The following is a 24,468-nucleotide window of genomic DNA, read 5'->3' as shown; positions in this document are numbered from 1 at the left end:
AAGTAGGGTAGTGACACCCTCCTAATGTGCATGTATTTTCCTACAGGCATATTTGGGTTAAAAGTTTCTGAAAACATTAGCTCACTGATGCAAACACATCTGTTGACAGCCAATTGCCTAGATTATCCTCAGACCAGACCCTCCAGCTGGCATTTGGAATAGAAACAGCATTAGTGATGCAAATGGTCAATCTCTTGTTTTCCCAAGTTAAAGGGCAAACATCCATATTTATACATTCAGACCTCTCTGCACTTGATGATTGGTCATGGGATACGGCTATCCTATCTGAAGAAGGAGATGGCAGGAATCCAGGGCATGGAAATAGAATCCTTCCTCGAGGGCTCATAGGGTAGTGATGGACACTTAGATATCTACCACCAGACCCATCCCCTGTGGAGTATCATAGTCTTTTCCCTGGCCTATTCAATATTTACACACAGCTGCTGGGAAAAGTGTTCTCGGTTGCCAGCAGTATGCCAATGGCATATCACTGTGTTGTTCACAACCGACAACTACATTACTGTCACCCAGTTATCCCAGTGTCTGGATAAGGAAGAGCTGGTTGGTGTTCAACACCACAAGATGGAGGTTATGGTGGTTAGCAGAGGAAAACACTTTGACAAGGTGGTCAAAACAGTGCTGTCTCTACTAGTCAAAACCATACATCCACAAGGTGTGGAGACAGCCCACAGCTTGTGGGGGTATTTCTTGACTACTCACAGATCCTTCATATGGAAGAAACATATTCGGTCATTCACAAAGGAATCTGCATCCCATGCTTTCTGCTGATGACCTAGACTCTATTATACACACATTTGTCACCGCCCAACTGGAATATTGCAATGTGATTCAATTAACCTCAAAAGCATTAACTCTGAAAAATCTGCAGCTGATGCACATTGCAGCAGCAGACCTCTTCAGCAACTCAAGTACCAAGAGTATCTTCCCTAGAGAGATCCACCCACTTTGCTGACTTCCCTAAGATGATGCCAAATATCAAAATTCAAATTCTCTGGAGAATATAGTCCTCTGTTTATTGCATGTATTAATGCAAGTTTTCCTATGCCTAATATGTTCTGGAAGAGGGACCACCTCTTTGATGGAGGAAGAGAATTTTTCACTTTTTATTTTTATTTTTTACGTAGATCTGATGACAGAAAGCCAACCTTCCCTTATTTTAATCAGAGTGCTCAGCCCTCCTACTGGTCTGGTTTCTGAGGTAATTTACTCAAATGGTGTTAATTAGTGAGGCTATGAGAGAACATAATACACACAATCCCATATTCAGCCTCCTGGTGATACCAGCTATGCTTCCTAAAGTAATAATAACTGATACATATATACTGAAAGAAAAATGAAAGGACTCTTAGCTCTTGTGTGTAATTTTAATTGAAACATGAGACAGAAGCAAATGGTCTTATGGTCAAGCCTGGTGGTGTTCAAGTCAAGATGAGGACACCTCTTCAATAAAGGTTTTCCCCAAAATAAATCATCTGAAATAAATAATGTTAAAAACTTATAAGCATCATTATCAATGTTTAGTCTTTGGTGGACTTTAATTTTTCACAATGCTTAATCTCCTGTTATAAGTAAGGCTACGTTTTAGTCACGGGTATTTTTAGTAAAAGTCATGGACAGGTCACGGGTTGTAAACAAAAATTCACTGGCTCGTGATCTGTACCTGACTTTTACTAAAAATACCCACCCTGACTAAAACTTGGGTGAGGCGCTTTGGGGGAGGTGCGGTGCGCGGGCACCACGGGTGCTGGGGGATGTGGCCCAGGACCTCCCCTGATATTGGGGAGGTTGTAGGCAAGGCTGGCAGGGGATTTCTACTCAGCTCCATGTCCCTGCAGCTCCTAGACATCTGAGGCAGGGGCTCCGCTGCTCCCACCACAAGTGCCAGCTCCCACAGCTCCCATTGGCCAGGAACCACAGCCAATGGGAGCTGTGGGGAGGGGCCTGCAGGCAGCATGTGGCACAGAGCCCCCCCCATCCCCTCTCCACCTAGGAGCTGCAGGGGGGCATGCCAGAGGGAGCCAGGGAGCCCACCACCCCAGGTAAGCACTCCCCTCCACTCCGCAATCCCCTGCCCCTAGCCTCCTCCCACACACCCAAACTGCTGCTGCTGGCCCAGGGGCTACCCAGCTTGGGCAGCCCCTGAGCCAGCACCAGCCACTACACATGTCACGGGGGTCATAGAAAGACACGGAATCCATGACCTCCGTGACAGACTCGCAGCCTTAGTTATAAGTATTATCTATCTGAGCCAAGAGATTTAAATTCTGTTCTTGATGCTGCCACTCACTTGTCCTGTGACCTCAGAGTACACTTTTCACCTCTCTGCCTGCATTCCCCATTATGTAAAATGTAGATAAAACTTAGATAATTTTTTCACATCTTGACAATTTCTTGCCATATCCTTGGGAGGCCTTATTGAATGATGTTTAAGTATCTTTGGGATCCATTGTATTAAATGAATGGTTTATGTATTACTGTGGGCTGGAATTGCATGGAACCTTTTGAAGGGGGGAGATGTGACAGATGGGAGACCTGGGGATTCAAAGGTCTATATTGAACAACGTGCCAGACAAGAATGGACTTTTGGAACAAAAAGTGTCCAAGTGGTTTTCCTGGAGGACTATCTACTTCCTCATTTCTGGTTATGCAAAAACCCAATCTTTTGAAGCTATGCCCTGAGGATTACCTGTTTGCTGATCACCTGTTACATGAGCCTATGATCAAAAGCCCATGCTGTATAAAGGAAAGATTGAACTAGTCATGGTGGTTCTGGTTCTTACTCTGAGACCGTTATGAACTTGTAGCCACGGGGAAACCCAGTTGTGGGTTTAGAAGGACTGACACCGACCAGAGCCTGAGGCTGGAGCTGGGGTGACCTCTGGTAAGCTTTTTAGCATGTGTGTAGGTTCTTTTATTGTTTTTAATGTTTTCTCTGTAATGCTTTCACCTTGCTTATAAAGAGCTATGTGGTAACGTATAACTGCGGGCCAGTATGCTGTTCATAGCCTCTGAAGAGAAAGCAACTGTCAAGGTTTCTCCCCAACTCTGAACTTTAGGGTATAGATATGGGGACCTGCATGGACACTTCTAAGCTTAATTACAAGCTTAGATCCGGTAACACTGCCACCAGCCAGAATTCCAGTGTCTGGCACACTCCCTGTCCCCCCAAAACTTTCCCCTCCCTGGATAGCCTTGAGGCTTTTCCACCAAGTCCCTGGTGATACCGATCCAACCCCTTGGATCTTAACACAAGGAGAAATTAACCATTCTCCCCTCCAACTCCTGGTGAGTTCAGACCCAATTCCCTGGGATCTTAAAACAAGAATGAAAAAAAAATCAATCAGGTTCTTAAAAAGAAAACTTTTAATTAAAGAGAAAGAAAGGTAAAAATCATCTCTGTAAAATCAGGATGGAAAATATTTTACAGGGTACTTAGATTTATATAGCCCAGAGAAAACCCCTCTAGCCTTAGGTTCAAAGTTACAGCAAACAGAGGTAAAATCCTCTCAGCAAAAAGGAATATTTACAGGTTGAGAAAACAAACATAAGACTAACGCCTTGCCTGTGCTACTTACAAGTTTGAAACATGAGAGACTGATTCAGAAAGATTTGGAGAGCCTGGATCAGGGCGGCTCTAGCGATTTCGCCGCCCCAAGCACAGCGGCACGCCACGGGGGCACTCTGCTGGTTGCCGGTCCCGTGGCTCTGGTGGACCTCTCGCAGGCACGCCTGCGGATGCTCCACCGAAGCCGCGGGACCAGCGGACCCTCCGCAGGCACACCTGCGGGAGGTCCGCCGGAGCCGCCTGCCGCCCTCCCGGCGACCGGCAGAGCGTCCCCCGTGGCATGCCGCCCCAAGCACGCACTTGGTGCGCTGGGGTCTGGAGCCGGCCCTGGCCTGGATTGACGTCTGGTTCCTCTTAGTCCCAAGAGTGAACAACCCCCAAAACAAAGAGCACAAAACAAAGACTTCCCTCCACCAAGATTTGATAGTATCGTGTTCCCTTATTGGTCCTCTGGTCAGGTGTCAGCCAGGTTTACTGAGCTTCTTAACCCTTTACAGGTAAAAGAGACCTTAACCCTTAACTATCTGTTTATGACAGCAACGCAGACATGCTGGCCTGTTTAGGCAGTCTAGCTTGCTGTGAGTAACACAGAGCGGGCAGGGAAACTGCAATCTGGACAAACCCTGGTTAGGAGGAAGAGAGACGTGGGTCTCTATCTAAGAGAGGTGACAGTGAGGAGCTGGGCAGGGCTGGCTTTAGGCCGATTCTTCCAATTCCCCAGAATCAGGCCCCGCGCCTAAGAGGCCCCTGCACCTTAGGCGCCTTTTTAATTTTTTAATTTTTTTTTACATACCCGGCGGCAATCCGAGTCTTCAGCGGCACTTCGGCGGCAGGGGGTCCGGAGCAAGTGAAGGACCCTCCGCTGCCAAAGTGCCGCTGAAGACACGGACCGCCCCTGGGTATTCTAATCGAGCCCCACAGTTCCTAAAGCTGGCCCTGGAGGTGGGTGTCTTTGATGAACCATGGAGGGAGAATACAGGTGGAGTTGCCCTGAACTGGGACATAGCCAAGTGAATCATGTGGATGAATTTCACTTTTTTTATCTGTTCCTGAATTGTCTGTGAACAGATTGTGAAATTCTCACATACATTGGATATGCAGTATTTCTTCAGCCCATAATTCTTTGCCTGCAAACAATTTCTGGGAGTAGTTGCAACTTGCATTGTTTGTTAAATATGTAGATTGCTTGGTATTGTCCCAGTCCCTTTATTGGATGACTTAGATCAGGGGTCCCCAACGTGGTGCCCGCAGGTGCCATTGCACCCACATACTGGCCGGCAGACAAGCATCCACCGAAATGCCACCGAAATTCGGCAGCATTTCGGCGGCGACACCTCTGGATGACGCCGCTTGTCGGTGGCATTTCGGCAAATGCTTGTCCACCGCCACAGTCCTCCGTGGTTCGTCGTCTGGCACCTGCCAGACAAAAAAGGTTGGGGACCACTGACTTAGATAATTAATCAGCACAAAGCAAACTCTGAATCTTACTTCACTTTTGAGGCCCTTTTATGACTCTGTCCCCCCTCTCTGCTTCTAATCCTGTCTCTTATTCTGTTTCTTCCTGTCCCCCTCCAATTTACCAAGCACGCCAAGCTTAAAAGCCCATTTGTCTACTTCTCTGACAAACTTCTCTGCATTTTCTTCTTTGCTTCCCTTATGCATAAACTACCCTCCCTAAATAATCCATAAAGTGACTACCTTATTCAAATCTTCAAATTGTGTTGCTACTACAGTACTAATCATTTTAACATTAGAGATTGGGCTTTTTGTAGGTATTCAGCCTACCAGACTTTTTGTGCTGAAATGTTTGTGGAGAATGAACACCGGATTGTGAACGTAATTGAATCAAAGCTTTTTTCCAAATTTGAATGAATTGCTGGAGAAATGTTTTGTGCAGTATTCACACAGCTCTAACATACACCTACTTCAGGAGGATGTTGTAAGGCTTAATAAATTGTTTGTAAAATGTTCTGATATCTTGGATGAAAGATGCTATAGAAGCACATATGGCTTCTTGTGTATTAATTATTGGATTGTACATTGATTACTACTTAGACAGCAAGTGCTCTAATGGGAAATAACAGTCCACTTCCTTAGTTTAAGCATCATTGATTCTAAAGCTCTGATGTATGTGAAGCCAGGAAAGGAGGATATGTTTAACTCCCTACAGAAATGAAGAAGAGTAATGGAGGAAGATGGGGGAGAGGGGAATAAAAATGATGACTCAAAGAAACCCATGTGTCACTGCTCTTACTTCAGTGAAACTCTGATTTCAAGAAAGCATCCCTGTTCAGGACAGCATTCAAGCACAGGCTGAAGTCATCCAGACAATGGGATTTCAGCACATGCCAAAATTAAGCACTTGCTGAAGTGCCTTCCTGATTCAGGGCCTGAGAGAGCAGGAAGCAAAGATAGGTCTCTCCTTTCCCAGTGCACTATGTAAGACATTACATTGAAAAAACCCGACATCAAAAGAACGTTGAGGTTGTAAAGTCAAGCATTCCAAAGTCTGAACTGTGCAATCTTATGTCAACCCTCTTAGGTGTATGCATTATGACAGTCCTTAATTACATAATTACCCATCTGCTCCTGCCCCCACCACCTCTGCTGCTGTCCTCTCCTGCCACCTGCTCCTGTCCTCACTCTCCCTCTATATCCCCACCCCAGCTCCTGCAATCCCCTCTTACCTTCTCCTCCGCCCCATTCCCTACACCTCTACTTTCCTCTGTATCAGTGCTCAGGGTCCCACAGCTGGGAGGCCAAATTGCAGGGAAAATCCTGCTTCACACCTACAGTCTAGAGGTGGAGCATGCTCAGTGCAGATAGAATCTTCAGAGAATTTAGCTGCCAAACTCCAACAATTTTCTACTGAGAATGTGCTAACTAAGATGTTTTGGAAGCTTATAATTTGGCCAGGTCCTTATGGGGATGGCAAAAGGCACACCCTGACATTACAGTAACACGCACCCCTGCCTAATTTCAAGTCCTCCCTCCAAAGAATGGAGGTGCTACAGCTTCTCTATAAAACAGTTAGAATCTTCTTAACATGGGCAAAACCATGTATTTTTCCCTGATCTTATTCTCAGAAATGGCTGATCTATTTTAGTTGAAATGATTCAAAAATATTCAGCCTGAGACAGACACCCAGCACAGAAAATTTCATCCCAGATGGTTAGTTTAGCAAACATATAAACAACTGAAAACAGGGACTTACAACAGCAAGTGTTAGGTGACCTTAACTATAGGCCACACTGCCAGCTCTGCCTATAACACAGTTATCCCTGATTTGCCTGTTTGGCTCTGAGTTCAACACTACCAAATACTCATGGCTTTGGATACAAGGCTGCTTAACCACTGGCTGCATTTGGTCTTTAGTCTTTTACTGGCTCTGGGTAGATGTTGACACTGCATAATGATGTAGAGTCAGACTGGACAAAGAATAGAGCCAGGTCAAAGAGGAGTATAAGCAGCAGCACAGTACCTATTAGGCATCAAGGCTAGGTAAATTATTCCTATTTAAAGGTGAAATTCACTGCAGTATAGAGGGTCTGTGCAAGTCCCAAACAATCTTACACAGTTTAAGTGGTACATAGGATTTTGGGCAAAGTTTCTGCACTGGGTTGGTTTTCACTCTAAAGGCTTAAGGAATACAGGTATACTCCAGGGCCGGCTTTAGGCCAAGCCTGAGAATCCCTTCCTGGCGGCAGGTCCTTCAGTGTCACGCTGCCCGTGAATACAAGCGCCATACTGAAACTATTTGAATCAAAGCCGGCCCTGGTATACTCACACTCTGGTCAAACACTTGCATGTAGTCAGAATTGAGAGCCAAAGCTGGAGGATTTTGAACAAGCGATTTGCATTTCAAAGGTCTGGAATAAATACCAGCTAAAAGAGGTCTCAAGTGTTTTGGGTGAGATCAAACAGAACTATTAACTAATGACTTAAAACAAGCTTTGTTAATTGTTAATCGGTCATCTGAACCCTGGGTAAGGTCATATGTTGAAACAGGATATGGGCCAACAGTAACCTGATTCTCAACAATGAATTTAAAAGGCACAGTCAGAGAGCGAGAAATGAAAGAAGAGGAAGTTTGTTAATTTGTACTCTTCAGTAAGGAATAATATCCTGAAATGTGTCATTCTGTAATAATAAAAAAAAAACCACTACAAACACCAGAGACCAAAATTCAAATATGGATGATCCAGATCTGGCATTTGGATGCTTAAATTGGCATTCAGGCAGACAAATAAGTGCCAATTTCAGTATTCAGTTCAGGAATGTTGATGTCCTGTTAGGTAACTATATCTGAAAGCTGAGTCCTTTGTCAGCTAAGTGCAAAGTCTTTAATAAAATAAACATCACAGAAGTGTAAAGAGAAATGAGCTCACGAAAGCTCATGCTGAAATAAATTTGTTAGTCTCTAAGGTGCCACAAGTACTCCTGTTCTTTTTGCGGATACAGACTAACACAGCTGCTACTCTGAAACTTGTCATTAAATGTATAGTCAGCTGCAGAAGAGTCATTTTGTGGAAGAGAACTTATTGAATGCATAATATTAATTCATACAAAGAAAACTTCAGTGGATGTGGAGTGATTGGATGATAAACTGAAATTTCTGTAACGGTTGCTTTAATACATTCAGGGCTGCCCGTATGATTCATTCATTCAATGCTTACTAGTAATTACAAAAAACAACCTTCTGTTACTCCTTCCTGGGGTTCACACTTTTTGTTTGTTTTCCATTTCTTTTTATTAGATTATAACAACTAGATTATGGTCTAGGTTTACTTGGTTCTGCCTCAGTGCAGGGGGCTGGGCCTGATCACTTCTCGAGATCCATTCAAGCCCTTCATTTCTGTGATTCTATAACCTTTTCACATTTCACTAGAATGGTGAGCAGGAACCCAGACCCCACATAAAGAGAAGAGAGAAAGAACTGTTGGTGTTAACAGATAGATTGACCACAAATTATTACTATTTAACACACTGTCTAACGTAGGCACGGCCGCGTACACTTCTAACACGTGCTAGCTGATCAAACTGAACCCTAGGGACAAACCTGCTAGGGATGTTAGCTGAAAACACCCCTTTAAATCCTAATCAAGCCAAACTTTAAGTGTGCATTTATACTAAGGAAAAGGGTGTCTTCTTACCTCCTGTTGGCTAACACATAGTACCCAACGCGAGATAAAAATCCTAGTGAAGATGAGAAACTGTAGTGCTCTCACATGTTAACAGGTTGAGGGAAACGCTAAGGGGGAGCCTACTGGAACCAACTAACACACATGTGAAAACTACAAACTGCCTCATCTTCCGTAGGATTTTCCTCCTGTTAGTTATCCATGGGTTAGATTACATGAGGTAAGAGCACACCTTTTTTACCTAATGAAGGCAAGGCCTAAAATGGTGTCATTTGCACGCACACAGGAGCTGGAAGGGAGGAGAGTCTCCACAAAAATAACTAACAGGAGGGAGAAGATGTGATGAATGGGGTTGAAATGCCTGGGCAGATAGAAGTTTAAAGTATCCCCTCTATTCTATCCACTCAGCTTTTATTCACATTTTCTTCTGAGCTGTTGGTGTGTGAATCAAATCAATTTTACTCCTGAACTTCCTAACATATAATTTACACCGTCTTAACCCTCAGCTCTGAATCTCAAACACACACATACATATTAATGCCCGCAAATCTTCCAATGCACATGTATGCACACACACAAAAGTGATTACAAACACCACTTCCCTTTCTTGATTCAGGCATGGGGAAGAAATCCTTTTATCACTTTTTATTCTCCTCAACAACAGCTTCTATGTTGCTTAGAAGTTTTAGTTACCAAGTAACATAGATGTCTGCAGAGAAACATTTCATACTTTTGCCAACTAAAATAAGCACTCCAGGGGTTCTTGTCTTCCACTGAACCTATTTACTTTATGCTTCCTACATTAGGTGAATAAGATGGGAAATGAATTCCCTGCACACCAGAAGTATCCATACGAAAGTGCTAACCTCACAGACGGAGTTAAAAATGTAATGATCAGAGTGGCTGAAAGCCCCTTTGATCAGAATTCAGTGGAAAGACCCAAATCACAGAGGCCGATAGATTTTCAGTCTTAACTTAGTTCCTAATGAAGTGAAGTTTATCTTGGAAAACCTTTGTCACAGTTGGACATAACCAGTAATCTTTACTCACAAGACTTCTACTGAAAGGGGAAACTAAATTAATCTCAGCAGTTTGTCCTTCCAGGACAAGGTTGAAATGTACTTTTATTTCTTCATCCTAGTCCCCAGGCAACATCATAAAACCACCACACAATTTGCCGTACGTTATCAGTCTCTGCCTAGGAGAAGCACTGGAGTGGAATAGGGAGGCCATGCAGGTCAAGACTAAGGTGCACTCACAGAGTTATGAGAGGAAGCTTGCACTGTCCCTGTGCCTAGCTCTGGACAGTGTTATTAGTCACGAATCAAGTCATAGAGATGATCTGTTGAGTAGCCAACCTGATAGAAGGACCCACGTTTTTGGTAGCTGCCCTTTTAAAATGCAGCTTCAGGGCATAGTAATTACATGTAATAGAAGGCATCCTTTGTTAAGCTACCCTCAATTTTAATCTGCAGGTGGGAGTAAATAAATCTAATAGAAACTATGGCTGCCAAGCAATCTATTGTCCCTATCTGGAATGTGTGTTATTTAAAGCAAAACCATTTTCTTTTCTTTTCTTTTCTTTTTTTGTTTTTTGCTACTGCTCCTCTCTCCTCATCACAATTAATTTACATATTTAAGAATGAAAAAGGTACTCTATAAACAATGCCCTTTGCAATAGCTGTCATCTCAATGAGGCCTAGAAATAAATAAAACCTCTTTGTGAAGCTAAAGCAAAGTTTCAGCAAGAATTGATTTGCTCTTAATTGAAGTGCTAATCAGAGATTCACTGGTTGTATTATTTATCTATCTGTCTATTATGTACCAGTTTTTTTTTAAATATGGAGACATACCTGTCTCATAGAATTGAAAGGGTCCTTGAAAAATCATTGAGTCCAGTCCTCTACCTTCACAGCAAGACCAAGTACCATTCCTGACAGATTTTTGCCCGAGTTCCCTAAATGGCCTTCTCAAGGATTGAACTCACAACCCTGGGTTTAGCAGGCTAATGCTTAAACCACTGAGCTATCCCTCCCTAAGTTCTTTAGAGAGGTGTGTGTGGGTGTGTGTATGCATACCAGTTCCAAGTGTGTGTGTGTGTATCAATAATCTCTATCTGTATAGCACTATAATGTATACAATAATGCTAATAGGAATCCTTCTCTTGCTAGGAAACTCTCTTTCCGATACAAAATAAAGTGATTGCAACTTAAGGTTCACAGTTAAAATATTGAAACAAGAAAGATAAAAGTTTTAATATCACATCACTGAGTCCCAATGCTGCATACATTTTGTAAGTGTGATTCACTTTATTGCTAGACCTGTTAGCATAGAGTGTGTGTTTGTCTCTGATTTAGCAGCAGCACTGTCATGCAGAGACTCAAATGGGAAAAATAATACCCCAGTCACTGCATCCAGTAGGAAAAACTGCTGCATGATGTATCTGAAATTTGGGGGCAGAATGCCAAATGAACAGATTCTTAGACATGTCCCTTGACTTGTAATGAAAATATGTTTTCTTTTTGTCTCCATTTGCTATGGCTTTTGTTGTGGTTTTGAATGGAAATCTATGAGCCTGCTCTGAAATGGATGCCAGAAATCTGGTTAAAACAGCACTTAGCTACTAACTTAACTTCTCTCCCTTTTCTTCCCTCTTCCTCCAGGCTCGTGACCGAGGAGTAGACAACATCGGTGGAGTCATGCTTCACACGGCCACATCATTCTGGCAGCCATTCCTAGGTCTGGCTGTGCTGCTCGTTTTCATGGGGTCTACCATAGGCTGCCCAGCCCGCTGTGAGTGCTCTGCCCAGAACAAGTCTGTTAGCTGTCACAGGAGGCGCCTGATCTCCATCCCTGAGGGTATCCCTATCGAAACCAAAATCCTGGATCTAAGCAAGAACCGGCTGAAGAGTGTCAACCCTGAGGAATTCATATCCTACCCGCTGCTCGAGGAGATAGACCTCAGCGACAATATTGTTGCCAATGTAGAGCCTGGAGCCTTTAACAATCTTTTCAACTTGCGCTCTCTGAGACTGAAAGGAAACCGTCTGAAGCTAGTCCCGCTAGGGGTATTCACAGGGTTGTCAAACTTAACAAAGCTTGATATAAGTGAAAACAAGATTGTCATTTTGCTGGACTACATGTTTCAGGATCTGCATAACCTGAAGTCCCTTGAGGTTGGGGACAATGATTTGGTTTATATATCCCACAGGGCCTTCAGCGGACTGCTTAGCCTGGAGCAGCTCACCCTGGAGAAATGCAACCTAACAGCTGTACCAACAGAAGCCCTTTCCCACCTTCACAACCTCATCAGTCTGCATCTGAGACATCTCAACATTAACCTTTTGCCTGTGAATGCCTTTAAGAGATTGTTTCGCCTAAAAGACCTGGAGATCAACTATTGGCCTTTGCTGGACATGATGCCTGCCAATAGCCTGTATGGTCTCAACCTCACTTCTCTCTCAGTCACCAACACCAACCTGTCTGCAATACCTTATTCTGCTCTTAAACACCTGGTGTACCTGACACACCTAAACCTCTCCTTCAACCCCATAAGCACCATTGAGGCAGGCATGTTTGCAGACTTGGTGCGTCTGCAGGAACTGCACATGGTGGGGGCCCAGTTACGTACCATTGAACCACATGCTTTCCAAGGGGTCCGGTTCTTGCGTGTACTTAATGTGTCCCAGAACCTGTTAGAAACGCTAGAAGAGAGTGTATTCCATTCCCCCAAAACTCTTGAGATCCTCTGCATTAACAACAACCCCCTGGCGTGTGATTGCCGTCTCCTTTGGCTATTACAAAGGCAGCCCACCTTACAGTTTGGTAGCCAGCAGCCCATGTGTGCCGGCCCAGACAGCGTCAGAGAGAAGCTGTTCCAAGACTTTCACAGCACCGCCCTTTCCTTTTACTTCACCTGCAAGAAGCCCAAGATACGGGACAAGAAACTGCAGTACCTGGTAGTGGAGGAAGGACAGACTGTGCAGCTGATGTGCAATGCCGACGGGGATCCTCAACCTACCATCTCCTGGGTGACGCCGCGAAGGAGGCTGATCACAACTAAATCGAATGGAAGAGCCACGGTGCTGGGAGATGGCATGCTGGAGATCCGATTTGCTCAAGATCAAGACACTGGGATCTACGTTTGTATTGCAAGTAACGCCGCTGGGAATGACACATACTCAGCCTCCCTTACGGTAAAAGGATTCACTTCAGACCGTTTCCTTTACGCCAATAGGACCCCTATGTATATGACAGACTCCAATGACACCAGTTCCAATGGAACCAATGTGAACACCTTCTCGCTGGACCTTAAGACAATACTGGTGTCCACAGCCATGGGCTGTTTCACATTCCTTGGCGTTGTTTTATTTTGTTTCCTACTTCTTTTTGTGTGGAGCCGAGGGAAGGGCAAGCACAAAACCAGCATTGACCTTGAGTATGTCCCCCGCAAAAACAATGGTGCTGTTGTTGAAGGAGAGGTTGCTGGACCACGGAGGTTCAATATGAAAATGATTTGATGGTATACTGCTAGCAGTGCTTTTCCTGTGGCATTATAACCAATTAAACAAGCCTGGCATGTGGAATTGCTAGGCGGAGGCAGCTTAATGCAGCTGTCATTGTGTCAAATGGTTACGTGGAAATGGAAAGACTATTTGGGGTTGTACAGTAGAGCCTCCTAACCTGGAGGCATGTGTGTCAGGGCCTTTCAAATAGTTGGTAAACGGTACTAATTGTTTGCATTGCAAATATTGGCATTCTGGGGATCTCAGTAATGAACTGTTGGCTCATGTTCATGGACAGTTGTTCAACATTTTCTACCACAACAAAAAAGAAAAAGAAAGGAAAAAAACCTACAGTGTAGGATTTACATATTTAAAAAGACACATTTGTCTAAAACATACTCTACAGTGAAATTTGTATCTATAGATCTCATTTGTTAAAGCCTTGCATCATACCTTATAGTTGGTTCAACACCACAAAGAAATTGATCTTATCTTTTTTTAATATACATATATACTGTGTACATTTTAAAGCAATATGAATGAGAGTTTGTGCTTTGAGATATCCACCGAGACTGACCCAAGTGTGATGTCACTCCTCCCCTTAACTACAGTCAAACCCCAAATTAGACCTCTGTAGTTCCCGATGAGACAACACAAGATACTTTTGTTTTCATGTAGAAGACCAGAGAGGCATAGCTTAGGGCACAAATGTTCTGCTCTGTTGATCTTCTCTTCATATAAATAAAAGGCGTGTGCCTAGTTTTGATACAGAATGGAATATTTTTTATATCTGTGATATCACACTGGACCAGTTTACTGTAACAAAGCCCTGGTTCTCACCCAGGAGAACCCAACCTACTAGGCATAGCAGACATATAAAGGAGATAAATTATACTTTGAAAAAAGAGATCTGTTTTTGTCACCCCTTGGTTTTAATTTCCAAGCCATTGTTAAAATGTTAATGTGTACTGGGGGGGAAAGAAAGGAGGTAATGCATTCTGTGTACTCCTAGGAAAATATGGTCACCTTAGTATTTGAGGGAGTGAATTAAAATGTACAAAAGCTCTGTTGATAGGAATGAACTCTTCTCCAATGCCAATAAACCAGGGTTATCCATGCATAATACAAGGATTATGCGACTAAAGAAATGTTTAAAACATGATAGCCTCCAAAAGGCCAAAGTACTGCCAATTATAATGAACTTCTAGCCACTGTCAAGCTCATCCCATATATTTATAAATAACACACAAACACAAATGCTAATTTCCATTAACAGATTACTTCAGCTATTCTATCTGCCATTTTAATAACTGTATTGTCTTGGGGTTTTGGGGACAATGGCCCAGAGCAGGAGGGGGCAATCTGTGTTTTTATGGAGAGGAGAAGGCAAGGGGAACGTTGGTTATGTTTATATACGTGTTTGTTTTATTCCTCTAAAGATCATGCAAAAAGGGCTCGGAACTGGAACTGTAATGTCAATTCATTGTACTGTTGGTATCAAAAAAGATATTTTAGAGTAGTAGTATTTTCCAACTCTTGGTGGGAGAGGGTAGTGTTTAACCACCTTTTCATGTCCTAATAAATATGAGCCATAGATTAATTTATTTTAATGTTTGGTTGACAATTATATATGATTTATAAATTATTTGGAATAACTTTGAGTAAGAAGAATAATCAGTGTGTTTGATTTTATACCCATTCTAGTTAATCTAGGGTAAACTGTTCTAAAGTGCCTATGTGACTTAGGAGCCTAAGTCTCGTTTTGAAAATTTGACATGGACACTTTGGAGCATAAATCAGATTGACTGATAGCGACTTAGCCGCTTTTGACAATGTTACCCATGCTCTTTGGCTGAGATTTTCACAGCAGAGCTATGGGATTTAAACACATTTCTTCTGTTGCTATCAATAAAGGGAGGTGTTTAAATCCCTGTCCAGGCAGATCCCTGATCAAATATACGGGAATGGGACCTAGATTGCGTTGAAAATCTCAACCTGTTGTTTTTCAGTGGCTGATCTCAGTTTAAATCATTGCTACATTTCATGCAGTTGAGGACTACAGGGGTGTTCCCTTTTTTTATGCACCACGTTAGATTACTGGGGTTTATATGCTGGGGACTAATCCTTTTGTCCTTTGAAATTTTATGGAATTTTAATGAAATGAAGTGACCCCTGAATAAACACGTGGTAACGGAGAGATTATTTTTGCTGCTCAAACAGCAGAGCCACTGAAACACTATGGCACGTTTATATGGATAGTAAAATAAATTAATAAATGAGGGGGAAAAGATGGCTGAATTATCAATTGGAGACCTTTCCATTTGCCTTTCCCTTGTAATTATCATTTCTCCATTAGCAACCCATTTCCCCTGCAGTGGTGATGACCTGATTTAACTCTGACAATAAAATCAACGGTTTGAGCAAAAGTGCTGCTGAATTCTGGTTTAGGTGGTTGGTACAAATCCAAGTGGATGGTTTTGGTTTGGTTTGGTTTGTTTGTTTACTTTACATTACACAAAAAAGGAAAGAGAAAGCGATGGGAAAACCAGGAGGAGCTCTATTCATAGAAATTAATCTAGAATGAATTGTGTTTTCAAGCTGAACTAGTACCCCGTTGCTGAAACCCTCCCTACCCCCCCCCCAACCCTACCTGGAAAAAGTATCTCAGAAGTAATGAAATAGTTACTGTGCTGCTAGGGTATCTGATCAGTACTGGAATTGGCAACTTAAATGAAAAATGATGTGGGTAGTAAAATCCATAACTATGCAGGCCTGGCAGAGACTTAGTTCATAGGACTACACGCAGCAAGAGGTAGGGGATTGTAGTATATTCTGGGCTTTGTTGTCCCAGCACTGCTGTTTGCTCACAGCCTGATTCTGTTACCCTCGCATTAGGTAGCACACTACTCCTTCAGACAGCCCCATTTATTTCACTGGGACTTTGCAAAAAGGAAGGTACCACTTAACATGGGTAAAGATGGCAAATGGGGCACCAATCATTTTACCCCCCCTTTTGTTTTTTGGCTTCCCATGAACCTGATCCTATACTTCTTGGGCATCCGCCATTGCCTTCGCTGGGTGAGCAAAGAATGCAGTTCTGACCCCAGGTGAGCACTTCACTGTTCTGTTTGAAAACATACGGGAGCAGAGACCCCAGGACTATTTATTCTGCCCCTTATGCACTTCTAATCTATGTCTGTTTGGACCTGTTGCTCACCTGCCTTTGAAAGCAAGGAGTGGCTGCAGCTTCCTTTACTGCAGGCCAGTTTAGTTTCAGAGGAATTAAACTGAGTTTAATGGGACTGCTGCTGCTGTTTAAGGGTCTACCCTAGCGTATCCCAGTGCATGATCGGGGCCTGCCAGTGAAAGAAAGTGAGCACACTTAGCCCTGGCTTTTACTTGTCTTTTGTCTACCTCTAAAGAGCTGGATGTAAGGACTTACAGCCAGTACAAATGCAAGTGGGATCCCATGGTGATTAGAGCACCAGAACTGTGAGCAGCAGCAATGCAGAACATAGTTCTTTTGAAAGGAAGAAGTTGGAAGAGTTGAGAGCAGCAGAAGTCCAAGGGGGAGGATGCATCAGAGGGACTGAAGAAAGGAGGCTCATCACTCACCCCACTTCTAAAATCTGTAAGACCCAGACTGCATCTCCCAAACAAACAAATCCCCCTGCTTTGACAAGCGAAGATCACATTGGGCACCTGCCTTGTAATCTACAGCATGCATGAATACTGTGACTCCCCACAACTGCATTAAAAAGGAATTTGGAGCAATATCAAAAGGAAATAGTCACGAGGTGATATTAGAACATCATGACACTAGGCTCAGGATGAAGGGCAACCAGCACCCAAGCACGCTGACATTTCGAGACTTTCAGCTACCCTGTGTGATACGGTGTACAAACCCCACACTGGGCCCCAAGGGGACGGTACTGGCCCCAGGTGGCCCCAGCTCTCCAGACCTGCAGCGCATGCTCCAGCTGGAGTGAAAGCTTAAAAAGGAGCAACTCTTCTCCGAAGGGGAAGAAGACAGACTGACCCTGAGGGCTTCTGGACAAGGGTGCCTAAGAAGCATCCCTGTGTGGAAGAGAGCTGCTTGCTGAGCTTGGTTGGGGCTGAAGGTTTAGTTGACTGTTCTTTTGTTATCAATATTGGACTTGGAGCGGTGAGGAGAGAGAGATGGTAGGAAGTGCCCCAGGGAAGGTAACTCTGAGGGCACTCCAGGGTGCCAGACACTGCTGACTCTCACAGGGCCCTGGGTCACAGCCCAGTGGAGTGGCGGGGGCCAGGCTCCCCTACCAACTGCCCCTGCTGCAGGGGAGCATAAGCACATTCCAGTTGCGCTCTCCCTCTGATACAAAGGTGATGCAAACCGAAGGTGAAGCTAAACCCATCCTTTGGTGAGGAACTTGACTGAAAGGCCTTCCCGCTGAGAGGCAACATGGGTGTGCTACCCACTGGACCACCCGGTCTCCTGAGAGCTCTGTTACAACCTACAATATTTTTTTATTCTCGCCTTACTCTTCAGCCAGGTAACATCCACTGCCAACATTCTCCCACCCATCAACTCAGCTGGACTCACTGAATTTCCTCCCATCCAGGCAGCTCAGCCTTCCTGAACAGACTATTCTTGTTCTATATTCTGCTTGCAGGTGTCAATAGCTGGCAGCATTTTCAGAAACCATTATTGAAATAAGGCAGGAGATTAGGAGCTCTTAGAGGGTTAGTGGTGCAACATGGTGTGTTAGGTGTGGGGCGTTTTAAGGCTGTCTGTAAAGATTTCCTCTATTACATGACCCAAAAATATACATTTTCTTTCCCATATATTGCATCATAACATGGATCTGCAAGTGATACCATCACCATGCAGAAAGATATGAAATCACACCCTCAACATTATGAAATTACATAGAAATCCAGTTATGGGAGACACTCTAAACACTCATCCTTAGTATTGCACATTATTGATAAAACAGGAGCACCCAGAGCCCCAGTAAGGATAACCACCAACTGTGCTAAGCACTTTATAAACTGATATATACACGTTCCAGGATTCAAGGGTAATCCTCCCCTGCTCTGAAAGAGCTTGTGGTGAGATAGACTTAAGAAAGAAATAACTGAAAAGCCATTTATTTCATCCACTAGCTAAGAGAAGATTAATTGTTGCTGGTGCTGGGTTAAAAGTTAAATAACTGCCATGGGGAATAACAAACTATGTGATAGATCAACCAATCATTGGGTTGGTTGCTGGAGAGTCACTGAGAATGAGTGAGATTTTTCAAAGCCATATAAGCAGTTTGGATGCCTAGCTCCCATTAATAAGATGTGTGCACCCAAATCCCTTAGGCAGTTATAAAAATCTCAGTCAGTTGCTTAGGTGATTTCCTCTCCCTTTGTCTTTCTTCTAGCTCTTCATACATGACTTTGACCCCAAGTACAGATTTGGAGGAGTTTCATTGAATAATTGGGACCTAGAGCTCAAAGTAGAATCTTACAATGTGTGAACCTAACCCAAGAACTAGGTTTGAATTAACTTTCCCTGCCAATGAAACCAGACAAGTTTTGCACAGTTCTCCTTGCGACTGAGATAATCACATGCCAACAGCAATCTGTAGGTTGAATTATTCTGATTTTTTCCCCTTTTACTAGAAGCAGGTGCTTTGATAAAATGCCAGCCTGAAATAGAAATCTTTATTTATAGCATGAACAGAATGAGAAAAGTACTGGAATAGTCAAGAAAAATGTTCTGTTTTATTTTATTTTTAAGGAAAACTTTATCCCTAATCTGCAAAATAAAAGACAGCAGATGAGCAGATTTTCATCTTGTAACTTGCTAATTGAGATTTTATTCTAACTGGTGCCAAAAGATCTGTATACAATGAGCAAAGGTGTTAGAGCAAAAGAACTGAAGCCAGACTTCTTCAGTTAGGCTGGTGTAAATCAGGAGTAACTCCAATCATTATAATGGTGGCATTCCTGATTTACACTGGTAAAGCTGATATTGGAATCTGGCCCTTTGTTTTCTCTACTAAGAGGGCTAGCATGAAAGACATGCAGAATGTATGTTTTATTTATTTTTCACTTGGTTGGCATACCTTCTGTTCAGATTGCTTTCACAGTTACCATTGCTGGCTAAGCAGGAGATGAATATTCAGATTTGCAATAAATAAGTAAACACAACAGACCCAGACTAACAAGCTGTGCGTTGCTATGTGCGGTAATAGCAAATCAGCTGCCATATATACTCACGTATAAACCCAGAATTTTAAGCTAAAATTTCAAGTTAACTGTTGGGGAGGGGTCAGTTTATACGTGGGATAATGAAGCATTATTTTGGAATGCAAATGATTATTTAATAATGAATAAATTTATATTATGATAGTTAATAGAGGTCAGCAAGATTGGGCACCCACTGTGCTCATATTAAATGACTGTCCCTGCTCCAAAAGAACTTACAATCTAAAACTGTCTTATATGCAAGTATATATGATAACAAGTCTCTCATTGTTTGGGGAAATCCATCTGCAAGCATCTGTAGTTCATATGTACATGTTTGTGTGCACAAAAATAAGTCACATTTGATTTTTTTTTAAACTTGTGGTTTTTTTAAATGTGATTTAACTTTTTAAATGTGATTTTTAAAAGGTGATGAGGTAAAGCCGAAAAACAGTTGTGTTGTATTTTATTTTAAATATATATGGTAATAATTACGGATGGGAAGTGAAACTGCCCTGTTGTTGTGATCTATGAAGCAGATGGCAACTTGGGTGTGTCTGAAAGCTTGTTTCAAAATATTGCTAATGGTAATGACAAAGAACTTTGTTTCTCATGAGAACTGTCCTGAATGTCATTTTTGTTTCGTTTTGTTTTGTTCTTAGGGCTTATGTCGTGGTGTGTATCATACATAGCCAAAATAACCAATCCTAAATAAATCATTCCATGGACTTGTAAAACTTACTGAAAAAAATGAAGAAAGTTTACACTTCCATCATAACTGTTCGCTTTCTTCCAGGGGGTAATGAAATGGAACCAAGCAAAGAAAAATTGTAGTCTCACGTTGAGTCCTGAAGTCCTTAGTCAAAACTCAAAATGAAGGCTAAGAAAAAGGTGACGAACAACATAATTAATTTTAAAGTGGCTCTTGATAAGTTTATGAATGGGATTATTTGACGAGGCTGTCTGTGATAGCAGGGCACTGGACTCTATGATCCAGATGGTCCCTTCCCATTCTATGATACTATCCCTAGGTTATCGGGGGGCTTGACCCTATGAGCTTTTGAACTAAAAGTGTGAGGCTGTCTTCCTTGAGGTAAAGGACTAAACCTCCCAAGCTGGTAAGTGTAATAGACCCTTTAACCTTTAATGTGCACAATACAACCCCAATATCAGGAAAATGTCCTAATTACGAGTTCACTGACTGTGGGATAGTCATCCCGGGGGAGTAGGGGAAACTCCTTTTCTGTATCATTTAGAACTTCACCACATAAAGCACTCGAGAACATGAAAGAGCAGGGAGATGGATTGTATGACCTAACTGGCTTTTTCCATCTCATTGGTTTCTATTTTTCTATATTTTTTTAAAACCATTCTGCCACGATTCACTAAAGTAAGCTAAATGGTCGGGGGTCACATAATGTTAGACAACAAAGTAAAGGATATTTATCTGCCTGCAAGATAAATATCCAAATTCTTATGTTGCTGATGGCATAGTTCAGCCATTAGCACAGGACTTCATTGCTTTTGAGTTCTGTCTCCCAGCTAGCCACATCTTAAAACTCCCAGGCATGGGGAAAACGTGATGGACAAGTCATGTCCCCAGGATAGGTGTGGAGAGGGGGGATTTCCATGTACAAAGTTCAACCCTCCATCCCTACCTCACACATTACCCTCTATAGAATCAAGGCAAGCAGCCAAAATAATGCCCATGATGGGAAGAAACAGGCAGGACCCTTGCACACCTGCCCCATAGAGACTACAGCGGGAAGGTAAGACAGCCACAGATTGTATATTGCCTTTTCTGTGGAACCTTCTGTGCTGAGGAATCTCCTTAAAAACTGGTCCCAGGAGAAGCCCTAGTAGCATGACTCTATCGGAAACACATGGCCAGGAGGTAGGGAGGCTCTACAGGGTTTGAAAGCGATCCCAAATACTATTCCTTCTGAGGTAGGGCAAGCTGTGACACCCCCCAGGCCCTCTGGGATGTGAATCTTGTGGAGTTTTCTTCCATCTTAGCCCCATCTCCGGAGTTTTAGGGAGGGAGGAGGGAGTCCAGCCCAGAGACTAAATCTTATCTTCACAGAGGTTTTCCAAAATACAGTCCCTTGTGTGGGATCAAATTGTCTGCTGGAGAGAAACAAATTAGAGCAGAAAGAGCTGTACTCAGCATATATCTACTCAGCAGGGGTAAAACCAGTGGAAGTTTTGCCATGGATTTCAATAGCGCCTGGATTTCTTGTTAGGTCTTTCTCTTGATCAGTGCAGTTGGAAAGAGCCAGAGGTAGTGTCCTGGCCTATCCTTGTTGTCAGAAGTCTCATCTGCCCTTGGCACAGGGAGAAGGAGCTAGAGGACAGGAGAACTACATGCTGAGAGTTTCATCAGGCTGTGCTGTCAGATGCAGAACAGCCCTTGGCTCACTTTGGAGCTTTTATTTGCAGGATCACTGAACTAAGATTTAACTGCTTTGTTGCCGTAAAAACATTACTGACTCAAGCAGGGCTCTTTGCACCCAGAGGGATTCAGCGTGAGGAAGGATAGGTGTGATGTTATCATCACAGCAGGTTGAACACCCACTGGAATCTCATTGATGGGAGCAGTGATATGGAGGTGCTGAATCAGTCATCCTGACAACATCTCCACCCATCTTTGAGGCCCCCAATGCTATTTTCTTCTCCCCAGCAGAAGGGAGGTTTTGATTGCTTTCGGCCACTGCAGTCTCCTCCTTTGGCAGAAGGGGTGGCTCCAGGCCCCAGCACGCCAAGTGCATGCTTGGGGCGGCATGCCGCGGGGGGCGCTCTGTCGGTTGCCAGGAGGGCAGCAGGCAGGTAGCCTTTGGCGGCTTGCCTGTGGAGGGTCTGCTGGTCCCGCAGCTTCGGTGGACCTCCCGCAGGCTTGCCTGCGGAGGGTCCGCTGGTCCCACAGCTCCACCGAAGCCGCAGGACCAGCAGACCCTCCGCAGGCACGCCTGCGAGAGGTCCACCGGAGCCGCAGGACCAGCGACTGGCAGAGCGCCCCCCGCGGCATGACACCGTGCTTGGGGCGGCAAAATGTCTAGAGCCACCCCTGTTTGGCAGTGTCGATGCCAGGGACCTCCATCACTGTCTACATTGGCCAAAGCTGGTATTAGACCTGAGGTGAATTTGGCTCATTTTCATTTCCTTTCTTTTCCTTTCAACCTGAGAATACCATTGCCAGTCTGCAAAGCTGCATTCAGCTTCAGCATGACATGGCAGAAGAATCATCCCACCACCTCACAGTGAGTTGAGAACGCTGCAATTCGGGAAGATCCACAGGATGTCTTGAAAGAGCTCTTCGCCTCTAATTTTTATGATTCTTTTATGCAGTTATGGTTGCTTCTCTGGGCTACCTGATATTGTCTCCAGAAATATAACCTGTTCCAATATCACAAGTTATCATCTGGTTTTGTCTGATTTTTCCAGATCTTACAGCGGACAGGTCAGAGAACTCCATCACCACCACCCTGAACAATAAGTCACTGGCAATCTTGAAAATTTCAGCACAGGGACTGAATGGGCATGGAGAATGAACTCCTCTCTTCCCCATAAAGCTGACCTCTTCAGGAGAGGTAGGAGACACATTGGAAAGTCATAATAAGTAGTTTTCTGCTGTCTCCGTCTGGGCTGTAGGAGTTTTGCAAAAGATTTTTCAAAAGCACCAAATATATCTAGGAGCACAATTTTTGTTAAAAATCAGTGGTCTCTCTGTGCCTGGAGGCCCTAGGGATTTTGAAAATCTCTTTCTAGGGATGAATAGAAGACTTCAGTCTCCATGACTATCAAATCATTGAAATTGCCTTTAAATAAATAAAAAAAAAAAAAAAAAAAGGGAGGTGAAATACTTGGATGTATTCCCCCCCTGCATTCATCAACACTATTTTCTGTTGTAGATACTACTCTCAACATGTCATGTGAGCTGAAAGAACAGGAATGGGGGGGGAGAGGCCTTTCCTTTTTAAAATATAACATGCATCCAAAAGGTTTGTCAGATCTCAAGTGAACACAGTCTCTGAAGAGGATAGGGAGAGTAGGATGCGGCACATTTGTTAATAACCCCTGGTCCCATAAGATTATATACTCCTGAGTGTGGAGAGCTAACACTATCTTTTGAACCATGTAACCCCTGCATTTAGCCTTCCATATTGGGGGTCATATTTGGGCCTGTGTATCCCTTGCATTCTCTGGATTGAAGGAATGTGTTCTCACTTATTCCAGGATCCACTGGGTGTTGACCAAGGGTCAGACTCCTGGATCCAGAAATCAGATGCGTTGGCCACAGAGGGCAACAAGCTCCCCTCCGTCATGCCTCCAGACTAGGGTGTCAATTCCTTCTTCCTTAAGCTCCATGGAGCTCCCCACACAAAGCTGGAGTCTTTAGTGTCTGTGCTGGGAGGGCCCAGTTTCACCCTTAGTAATTAAGGAGAAAACATGGTACAGCGATGAGTTAGTGAAACACACAGTCTGATGATAGAGAGGAAATGAAATTGAAGCTCTGATAAAAGATGATGTGACACTGGTATTTAACACCTTGCCTCAGTACCTGCGGTCCTGTTCAGGGTTGCAAGAGCTGGATCAGCAATTAACACCTATGGGAGTCCTTTAGCTAATTAGGGTTGTAATCACCAGCTGGATGGTCTTATTTACCTCATCACTTTGTAAAGGGAAAGTTATATTTTTGTGAGCTGTTTTCCAATAACTTTGCAGTTTATATTTTTTCAAAAGCACAAGTGACAGAGCACACTTATTTATTATAGGAAGACAATGCTAGTAAATTTAATCTATTCCTTTTGCTACGAGCTATTAGCTGTATGTACAAAGACTAATAGGTTACATCCATTATACAAAGTGTTGCTATTTACTAAAACCAAACAACATTTCCTCTTACAAAGCTACCGCACTAGATTGAAGTCTGCACAGTGCATCAATTCTAATGTCCTGTTGGGAATTCATTTCTTGAGCGGAGAACAGGCTTGCACTGCAAAGTGTTTACAGAGCCAATACA

At 43.3% G+C, this 24,468-nt stretch overlaps 1 protein-coding gene and 1 long non-coding RNA gene across 17 annotated transcripts in view; one reads left to right on the top strand and one right to left on the bottom strand.

Moving 5' to 3' along the window:
* The window catches only part of LINGO2 (leucine rich repeat and Ig domain containing 2), a 716,716-nt gene extending 701,823 nt beyond the window's left edge, over positions 1-14,893 (top strand). For all 15 annotated transcript variants that reach the window (XM_039543513.1, XM_039543512.1, XM_039543511.1 and 12 more), the window contains one exon: positions 11,391-14,893. In XM_039543513.1, coding sequence (XP_039399447.1) covers positions 11,427-13,247 — 1,821 coding nt within the window. In that variant the 5' untranslated portion in view covers positions 11,391-11,426 and the 3' untranslated portion in view covers positions 13,248-14,893. The remainder of the gene's footprint in view (positions 1-11,390) is intronic.
* Positions 1,378-24,468, bottom strand: part of LOC120407677 — a 67,684-nt gene continuing 44,593 nt past the window's right edge. Inside the window, exon 4 of one of the 2 annotated variants that reach the window (XR_005600182.1) lies at positions 1,378-1,493. This is a non-coding gene — a long non-coding RNA (uncharacterized LOC120407677). Of the gene's footprint in view, positions 1,494-20,078; positions 20,329-24,468 lie in introns of those variants that run through there. The other variant, XR_005600183.1, reaches the window with a different exon arrangement.

The sequence above is a fragment of the Mauremys reevesii genome, linkage group 6, assembly GCF_016161935.1.
Source record: "Mauremys reevesii isolate NIE-2019 linkage group 6, ASM1616193v1, whole genome shotgun sequence".
NCBI lineage: Eukaryota > Metazoa > Chordata > Testudines > Geoemydidae > Mauremys > Mauremys reevesii.
This window is presented reverse-complemented; position numbering and strand designations above follow the sequence as displayed.